This window comes from Apium graveolens, chromosome 3, assembly GCF_009905375.1.
Source record: "Apium graveolens cultivar Ventura chromosome 3, ASM990537v1, whole genome shotgun sequence".
NCBI lineage: Eukaryota > Viridiplantae > Streptophyta > Magnoliopsida > Apiales > Apiaceae > Apium > Apium graveolens.
Window position 1 is genome coordinate 2,128,445 of NC_133649.1, and position 10,765 is coordinate 2,139,209.

At 31.8% G+C, this 10,765-nt stretch overlaps 1 protein-coding gene across 2 annotated transcripts; it reads right to left on the bottom strand.

The window, feature by feature from the left end:
* Window positions 1–997: 997 nt before the first annotated feature.
* On the bottom strand, window positions 998–3,492 carry LOC141711389 (protein DETOXIFICATION 48-like). 2 transcript variants are annotated; one of them, XR_012571329.1, is made up of 3 exons: window positions 3,128–3,492; window positions 1,381–2,986; window positions 998–1,275 (listed from the first exon to the last, which is right to left on the bottom strand). XR_012571329.1 is itself a non-coding variant. In XM_074513811.1 (2 exons), the coding sequence occupies exons 1-2, from the start codon at window positions 3,248–3,250 to the stop codon at window positions 1,457–1,459; spliced, it is 1,653 nt and encodes a 550-aa protein (XP_074369912.1). In that variant the 5' UTR covers window positions 3,251–3,492; the 3' UTR covers window positions 998–1,456. The 2 variants fall into 2 exon arrangements, 1 of the variants encoding a protein (XP_074369912.1); XM_074513811.1 differs by having other exon boundaries at window positions 998–2,986.
* Window positions 3,493–10,765: the final 7,273 nt, after the last annotated feature.

Genomic DNA, 10,765 nt, shown 5'->3' on the forward strand with positions numbered 1-10,765 from the left:
AATGTCAAAATACAATAAAACTATAAAACTCATAAATACTCCTATTAAAAAAATTATTTTTGCTCACACGGATTGATTCAGTTAAAAAGGGGATAATTATCCTTTTGAATCCCACAGGTCAGTGTACGGAACTGAGTTTACCCAGTTTGCACCCCGAAAATTAGCTGCTGCGGATTTCTTATGAACAAAAAACGTTAACAATTTATTGGGAGGATGAAATAATATTTAAAATGGACATGGAAAATATGTTCCATACATGTTAGTGAAATGTATTAATTTGTTGGTAAAGAAATGTATTAATTTGGATTAACAAAAATTAATAATCTCATTCATTGTCTAACTACAAAAGTTAATAATCTTGAATGATTTTTGACTTTTCACTTGAACATTTAATCCCTTCAATGTAATAATAATGTTTTATATTTAGAATCATAACTGTAGTCCCATCTTTAGAATGAACTTCTATTGTTCTTAAAAAGATATAAAGATAGGGAAAAGTGTAAATGCTGGGTGTTAATGATGCTTAGAAGAATGCTTTACACAAGTGATCAAAGTGAAATATGAAAAATAAACAAATGAAAAGTGAAAAAGTGTGTAAATTATTTATTTAGCATTATGCTAATCTTTTCCATATTAGGTAGTCAATGTAATGTCTTTATATGGAAGGAACAACAACAAAGGTACCTAAAAAAATCCTTGCATTTCAATCCTTTATATTAACCGACACATTTAAACACCTTTTCCTCTCTCTGTACACACATTTGTTGGTTACAACCTTTCTTGTACAAATCGGTCGATTTTTTAAAAATCGCCGATAAATTGGTCAAAAATATTTGTCCAATTTGACTGATTTTCGATAAATTGCCGATTAATCATCCGATTTTTTAAAAATCGTCTGATAAATCGTAAATCGGTACCTCAACCGAATAGTTTCGATTTCCGAAATCTGTAACACTGGTTACAGCTTACAAGTAGTAGCACAATAAGGATTGTGAGATTGAAATAAAATAAAAATTTTAATTAGACTGAAAAAAAAGCTCAAGTAGGTTTTTCAAACTTAAATCAGAATTTGAAAGTGAAATTTTTAACAATTTTCCTATTTTCTGCTAAGTTACAGTTCCGATCACCTAACAAAAAAGATAGTTCCGACCTTGTTCCGTCAAACACACGCACATCTCTGCATGTTCCTTCTTATCAAGTTGAAAGTACGGAGAACTCCACTGAAAAAAGGTGCATTTTTATTTTGTTCCACTTAAGTATTTTTGGTACATTTACCTGACATTAAGAAAAAGATAGAGAAATATAGAGGCAATAATAAATCAAAAAGGGAAAAAGTAAAAATAAAAGAACAAACCCAAAATGCAAAACTCTTGTACTTACTAATCTCTAAAGTGAAAAATGTTCACAACTGTGTGGGGAAGGGGTGGGAGGATTATACTAGTAAGTAGTAGTTAAGTTAATTCACACACTCTGTAGTTGCAGAAATGAGAGGGTCTGCTTCAAGAGCTGCAGATGATTTTACCAACTCATCATCAAAACTGCACAAAATCTCGTCGAGATTATGACCATTTTTCTTCTTTGTTGTAGCAGTTGAACTCAATGTTACTATAGGCAGTAATGAAGAAGTTGGTTTTTGAGATGGTGAAGAGTTTGTAAGCTCTTTAGCTCTTTCTACTTGAACCATCCAATCTGTTTTGCAAAGCACACATAGCATGAGAATAGCACATGAGGCTTGAGCTGCTAGTAGTCCAAGCCAAAGTCCAGCAAATCCCATTTTGAAGACAAATCCCATAAGAAATGCAACTGGCATTCCCACTAAGTAAAATGACCCCAAGTTGATGTTTGCTCCAATAGTAGGCCTAGCACTCCCTCTCAACACTCCACATCCAGTGGTCTGTGGACAGTTTCCGAGCTCGCAGAGGCCTGCTATTGGCAATGCCATTGCAGTAAGGTCAAGAATCTCGGTATCGGTTGTGAAAAACCTGCCCCAGTAATGCCTCATCAGTGTTGTGAACAACATTGCAGCAAGGCCTAATGCAACTGCACATATGAGGGAAATGATCATGGAAATGCGGGCTTTGGCAGGACGGTTAGCACCGAGCTCATTACCAACTCTTGTCGAAACTCCAAGGCTTAGTGCAGATGGGAAAACATAGACTAAAGAAGTTGTTTGGATGAGAATTCCCATTGAAGCAATGGTTGCTCTAGGGTTCACAAGAAGTCCACAGAGCATTATCATTAACTCATACCACCACCACTCAAGACAAACAGACACACATGTTGGAATTGCAAGGGCTAATAAAGAAGACCATCCTCGGATACAATCCATGCTAGGAGCAACCCAAGAATCCTTATAAACACCCGAAAAATATATGAACAAACATAACAAGATAAAAAGATTCAAATTAGTCCAAACCATAGCTATTGCTACTCCAGCAATCCCCATCTTGAAATGCACAACCAGGAACAAATTGAGAGGAATGTGAATGCCAACAGATATAGCAGAACAAGTTGTGACAGGTAATGTAATGTTTTGAGTCCTCAAGTATACGCGAAGAGGGTGAAGTAGAGACAGAAAGAAGAGGTCAGGAATCGCGAAAACAATGAAAGTTTGAGCCATAGATGAGATTTCCTTATCTTGACCACACCATAAAAGAATTGTGTTCATGTTAAGCCACATGAAAGAGATAGGTATACAAGTTAAGAGGAGTAAAAGAACAGTTCTTTGTAATGTAAGGCCAAGAAGTTTCATTTGTTTTGCACCATAAGCTTGTCCACAAATTGGTTCCATCCCCATGGCTAAGCCTGAGATGACAGAGTATCCTGTAATGTTTGCAAAACCTATTGATAAAGATCCTGCAGCTAGTTCAAGCTCTCCAAGATATCCAAGAAAAAGCATGGAGATCATAGCTCTTGAATATAATAACAAGCCTGTCATAGCTGTTGGCCCTGAAATCTTCCCTATGGCTTTCATTTCCTCCAAGGCCTAAATTCAAGAAAAAACATGCAAGAAATCACTTTCTTTGGTAAAAAAAACAATATTTATACATATGCATGGTTAAAAATAATATTTCTCGATACCCAGTATATCCCTCTTAGAACAGAGTCGATAAGGCTACATAATTACCTCAAAGGGTGTTGGCCATCTTTGAAGTTCATCATCATGAGTGTGAAGATCCATTGTTTTGTTGGGATTTATTTTTTTTGAAGAAACAAATGTGATTGGTGAAGATGGTTTGTGGTTGCACATGCCTAAATCTTTTTGGTTCAAGATTTTCACAACAAAGGATGAAAAAGGTTAGAAATTTAAAAGACAAAGAAATCCCCTGCTTTGTTTAGCAATTGTGGTGTGTTTAGTTATTTCTGGTGGAGAAGTAGAGAAGGGCTTTTAAGTGGAATGAAGATTAGTGATATATTGAAGATAGCTATGCATTCACATACATATATATAGTTGAGTTAGCTAGCTAGCTATTGGTGCTCTCTTCTTCTCTGTTGGGTGTTTCCCAGACGTGTCATTATGTTAGGACTCAAAGAGGAATAGTGATATCAAAAAGCGGTTACTATTTTTTTAGTGCTTTAAAGAGAGATAGAGAGAGGGGTGGGGGCTGAACCAATATTAATGTATGACATTAATTTATTCATATCGGAAATTGGTCCGCATCCGGGGTCGAATACAAAGTTGGACTCATGTTACACCGTTGATATGTTACACAGTTGATAGACGATATGAATGAAATAAGGATAATATCTTATATTTACGGTTTTGATGGACAATATGAACAGTCGATAGATGATATGAATGTGATACGAATAATATCTTACATCTACGGTTTTGATGGACGATATGAACATTTGATAGACGATATGAATGAAATAAGGATAATATCTTACATCTACGGTTTTGATGGACGATATGAACAGTTTATAGACGATATGAATGTGATACGAATAATATCTTACATCTACGGTTTTGATGGACGATATGAACGTGATGAAGAGGATTTGAACCCGAGTATCTCCCTAAACTCAGCTGTGATATCATGTTACTTAACCAGTCACTTAAAACCTTGAACAGGACTCGAACCCGAGTATCTCCCTAAACCCAGTTGTGATATCATGTTTAGTAATCAGTCACTCTAAAACCTTAAGGTGGTAGAGAAATTTCCGAACAGAATCTTATACATCTTATACTCGTTAATACATAGAAATGGCCAAATTTCTTAGATGTGTGTGTATGTCAGTAAATCTGAGGGGAGAGATTTCTTTATGTTATAACAAATGTCAGCAGAGCAAGAGAATCAAAGAAGTGTTAATGGAGATCACATTGGTCTTATCTAAATAGCAATAGACAGAAAAATTAGTGAAGGTCCATGTAAATGATTAGTGGGTTACATTTGTTTTTACCGTCCAAAGCTTTTTGAACAGTTTTGTAATGGTTTTTTGGGTTAAGTATGTAGGATAATGTATTATACCTTCACTTTTTAGGTTTTTAGTTTCTAGCAAAGAACTTGAATATAAATTGTTATCCTTGGATTTGATCAAGTGGGATGAAAAGGATTGCAATTCTGGACAATTCAAATCCCTGCTTTATCCAGTTGTGATGCAAGGACTGAGGAAGTTTGTAATGTATATACAATTATGCATTCAGATTGTGATAGTGTGTACTGTTCACAACTTATTTCTCCTGTGGTGGCCATTGATATGTTGGCCTGTTCTTGGACAAGCATTGCACTGCTTGGTTCTCATTCTTATCTATTCTAAACTTACATTGCCAATTGCAGGATTGTTTAGTGATTGAGTGACATGCTTAATTAGTTGAATCTAAGTCGTGTGGAGGACATCAACACTCGACTCCCACAATAGACATTTGACTATCACGACAAGCACGATTATTGGAGTTTCGAGAGACTAATCACAGTAGACATTTGACTATCACGAAAAACACGATCATTGGAGTTTCGAGACACTGATCACAGTAGACATTTGACTATCACGACAAACACGATCATTGGAGTTTTGAGAGACTAATCACAGTAGACATTTGACTATCACGACATTAAAATCTCCTTGATCATTCAAGGCTTGGCCTATTTGCCTTGCCAATTTGAGAGGTACAAGACCACAAGCCTAGTGTGATGTGCCTCATTGGTTTCCTTGTGGTCATATCTTAGCTTTTTTCTTTATATAGCCATTCCATTATTTTGGTGAAAAGAGTGACAAAGAGGAGGTACTAGTACTTCTTCGGTGTAAAACTAAAGGTGTAAAGGGAAGTTAGTATTTTTTTATATGATTTTTTGAAGCCTTGAATTGTTTCTGATTTTCCTTTTCTTTAGTATCATTTTATCTTAAGATCGATAAAATAAAATAAATTAATTAGTGAATGTTCAAATATTAGAAACACCGTGTACATTAACCGAATATTAGTTAGATGCACGGGTTTCCCTTTTATATTTAATAAATAAAGTTCATTTATATATATATTTTTTTTATCGTAGTTAATCTGCAGCCGTTACGCTATCCTTCGGGTGCGAACTGGTTAAATCCTATGCGACAGGCTCCGGCTCAGGAGGTATAATCATAAATTCTCCTCTCGTGGAATTCGAACATGTGACCAAGAGGATAGTTATCCCCTCTTTAACTAAGGGGTACAATGTCTATTTTTTATCGTAGTTAATCTGCAGCCGTTACGCTATCCTTCGGGTGCGAACTGGTTAAATCCTATGCGACAGGCTCCGGCTCAGGAGGTATAATCATAAATTCTCCTCTCGTGGAATTCGAACATGTGACCAAGAAGATAGTTATCCCCTCTTTAACTAAGGGGTACAATGTCTATTTGGTCACTAGTAACTTGCAAGTGAGTCACCAAGTTAAAAAAGCTCTCAATCGCATCATGAACTTGTAATTAACTTGCAATCACATCACTGAAGTTCAGAATACTTGCACTGCCATTAAAAATTTGTTGACTTTGGAGACCATTAAATTTTGTAACATCATCTTTAAATTTTCAAATTCATCACTCAATCATGTGTTAATTTTCGATTAGGTCACATACCGGGAAAAAAATTGAATATTGAAATATAACAAACGATTTTTTTCAAATTCATCACTAATATCAATTATAACTATCATAAAAAATTAAATTTAGAAATTAAATATTTTAAATGTTTTATCAATTCTAAATTTATTTATATTTAAATTACACAGAAAACATCAACACTATTAATGGAGGAAACAAAATTATTGGGAAAAACATGTTATCTAAATATCTGTTCACTTGTATCGATTATAAGTATTGGATTAAAATGGTACACACGAATTTAAATTTAATTAAAGGGTAACATTTTAGAAAAATTAATTAAACTGAAAATTGTGATATTTTTCTAAGTATATGAAATAAATGAGTTTCAATTTTAAACCTAGGGAATTTGTATAATATATCTCATATTAATAGGTTACTTTATAAATGTGTCCCATTTTAGTTAGCAATTATAAATATGTCCCACAGTTAAATTTTAACTCTTATATAACTCATTTATATAATTAATTAATATACATATTTTTTGTCTACTTGAATGGACTAAAATGCCCCCAATAATATACATATATATGATTAAGTTAAAAAAGTCAAAAAAATTGAAAATGGGATATGTTATAAATTATATTATAAATGGGATAAATTTGTAAATGGGTTTTTAAAATGGGACTTAATAATAAAAAAAAAACCTTAAATTTAATATATTTTAAAACCAAATTTAATTGATAATCTAATTGAAAATTGAGATAAAGTTAATGATCTAATTGAAAATTGAGATAAAGTTAATGACCTAATTGAAAATTGAGATGAACTTGAGAGTATGACACGTCATTTTTCCGTTAGGGAATTTAACGGAACTAACGACAATGATGAATTTGTAAGTTTTAAAATACTACATGATTTGAATGAAAGTTTTTTTAACTTGGTGACTCAGTTGCAAGTTACTACTCATTACAGTGACCAAATAGCCATTTTACCCTTTTAATGAAGAGGATAGTTATTCCTCTTTAACCAACTGAGTCAACCCTTGCGGACAAGTTCATTTATATTTAATAACTTTTATTTTTATTTATATTTTCAACAAATAAAAAATTAAAAAGTTGTAATGTATATAAAAAATCATAATTTTGTCCATTTTCAATATAAATAATCAATTCTATTTTGATATAAAATGATATATTAAAAGTAATTATTGTATAATTAAAGTAGTAATTATAATGAAATAATATATGTTGAAAACAACAATTTTACTATTAAATGTAACTATTGTTATGAATCTGTTTTGAAAGATTGGAAGAGAATTAAAAATGAAGTGCGAATCAAACTGTACATACATCCAAATTTCTGTTATTATAATTATTATAGATACAACTCATAATTAAGACTCGTTAATTTATGTATCAGGAAAATTTTATAAAAATAAAACTTCTTACAAAATATTGTTAGATCTAAATATGTAATCAATATCATCTTATATAATATTATCAAGTTTACGTAATAAATTGTAATACGAAATCGCACCTGATTCCTTGACGATAGAAATGGATACGGATTATGGGACTTAATCTCCACGAACTTGATTTTACCTCTAATTCTAACTTTATGGGATGAGAATTGAAAAATAGAGGTTGTGAATAGTATCGAGGACCAATATTATATTATATTATGTTCTTTATATATTATATTAGTTCAACCCTAAACAAACTTGAATAAGATGTTATTAGACTGTCCAAATATAGAATAAATATTAAATAAATCCATATATTATGAATATTATAAAATATTTAAATAAACATGGCTCTTGAAATTGACGTATTAGTTAAAAACTTCTTCCACTAATAATTCAATTCCTAAATATAGCTCCACTCTAAACTACTCTTTCCGTTCCTTTCGATTGTTTATATTTTTTTAGAGAGTATCCGACACGTATTTTAAGGTGTATAAAAAGTATAGTTCTGTAATTTTTTTTTACAAATTTGTTTTTCTGAATAAAAATTAAAATATTCAACTTTAAAAGAAAATTGTAAAAATAAGTTACATAACTATATTTTTTATGCATCTTAAAATACGTTTCAGACACTTGCTCAGAAATGTAAACAATTGAAAGAAATCGAGGGAGTATTAAGTTAGTCTAATCAAAAATTAATGGTCGGTTATTTGGTGGGTCTTTGAGGTTATTTTTGTTATGATCATTAGATGGCACTCTTTGTAGTGATCTCTCTCACTCACTCACCTAATGCAATACACAATGTGGTGGTTGCTTTTCTATAATTTTCTTAATTTATGTAAATTATTCAACTCATATGCTAAAAAGCATTTTAGTAACTTGTAATTTTTAACATTTTTATTTCCTCTTTATGTCTTTCATGATTGGTCACTTCTCATGCACATATTCATATAACAAATGTCATGATTTTGGGGCTAAAATCTTAAATTTTAATGGTGGGATATTGTTGAGTGGTGATTCATGTTTCCAAAAAAGTCAACTTTAGGGGGTCATTTTTTAGTTTGTTATACTAATAGGGTACTTTGGTTTTGTGCAGTTCTGAGTTTGTGTTAAAAAAAACTTCCTCCGTCCCACCTGATTGGATTTTTTAATTGGAAGACGGAGGTCCGGCATATATTTTAAAATTTTAGTAAATTATGATTCTTTAAATAATTTTAAATATTTTTTTAAAAAATATATAATGTTTAAATTTTTATATAGAAAAAAAAATTCTAAAATTAAGTTATAAAACTATATTTTATAATTGTGTTAAAAAAAACTTCCTCGGATTTTTTAAATTGGAACACGGAGGTCCGACGCATATTTTAAAATTCTATTAAATTATGGTTTTCTAAATAATTTTAAATATATTTTTTTAAATAAAAATATAATATTTAAATTTGTATATAGAAAAATAAAATTTTAAAAATAAATTATAAAATTATATTTTATTATAGTCTTAAAATACGTGTCACGCATATAAAAAATAGTATGTAAAAAATTCAGCGGAACAGAATTAGTAGTTAGGAGGTAAAGGGGAACTAAAAACATAAAAGAAAAAAGAAAGTGAAATTTTATTAATTTGCATTGCAAAGATATGTGACCAATAGAAACCTTTCAATTATAATTAAGACAAGACGTATAAATGAGCACCTCACCCAAAAACAAAGTAGATTCCAAGGCATTTGCTATCAATCAACGAATAAGAACAAAACGTTTAAAATTAGTACACAATTTAATTAGTTTGTACAATTGGAAATTGTTCTCTTGAAACAAGACATCTTAAATTGTGGTGTTGATTGCTAATGACATTCGATCCATTCATCAAGTTTGCAATACTTTTTACATTTTTGTTACACTGAAATTAGACACTTTAAAACGTATTACATTGATAAGAACAAGTGAATTCAAACTCTAAACCTTTCTTTTAGATATGTTATACTGAAATTACGTACTTTAAAAACGTGTTATACTATAACATCTAAATATCGGATTCAACTACCCACCACAGATTAACCTGAAAAAGCTAGCAATTTAATATATGCTCCCTCCGTCCCTCCCAATTGTTATCGTTTCTGTGAGGGTGTCCGACACGGATTTTAAGATGAATAGAAAGTATAGTTTTATAACTTTTTTTTAAATTTTTTTTTAATAAAATAAAAATAGAATGTTTAAACTTTAATTCAGGAAAATAAAATTTTTTAAAAAAATTAAAAAACTATATTTTATCTTCATCTTAAAATGTGTGTCGGACACTGTCCCAATTGGGAGGGACGGAAGGAGTATTAATTGTTGACTTGTATCTATAAAGATCACAAACACTCTTATTATTATCGATATGGGATATACTTATAAGAACAAGTGAATTCAAACTTTAAATCTTTTTCAATGAACTTGCACTAGCATGATCAAGCCTAAATCTCACTTAAATCAAGCCTAAAATAAAAATGCATATTTATAAATTTATACCGGAGAAGAGAATGGTGGAGATAGAGTTGCAAGAAATGGAAAGCAAGATTATACATGATGGAAGTACTAGTGAGTCGATTTTTCAAAAATCGCCGATAAATCGCTCAAAAATCGGTCAAAAATATTTGTTCGATTTGACCGATTTCCGATAAATCGCCGATTAATCGTCCGAATTTTTAAAAATTGTCTGATAAATCGTAAATCGGTATCTCAATCGAATAGTTCCGATTTCCGATCTGTAACACCGCTAGTGAGTAGTGAATGTAGAATTGTAGATAGAGGGGAAAGGGGTGCATGATTGAGAAAAGGGAACACAATGTGAAAGATTGGGAGATGAGACAACAAAATATCTACGTGCTCTTATTTTCAACCATTGATTTTGTATCTCTTTCCTCACGACATTGTCTGCATTTTGCTCTCTCTTTTGAAGCAATTTATTTTATCCTCCCTCTCTCTCTCAGAACCCTCTCTCTCTCTCTCACAGAAGCATTTTACTTATTTTACTCCTCTCTCTCTCTCTCCCTCTCCCTCTCCCTCTCTCTCATAAGCATTTTACTTATTTTACTCTCCTCCCTCTCTCTCTCCCTCTCTCTCTCTCTCTCCCTCCCCTATCTCTCTATGTGTGCAAATCAATATTCAAGGGAGGCCCCTACCTCTCCAATTTCCTACAAGCACCTAGAGGGTTCTGTAACATTTTCAGTTTTCACAGATTCTCACGGTCAGTTTCGCCAATTCCAATTTTCAACAGCTAGCAAATTCCCTTGATTGTTTCCTCG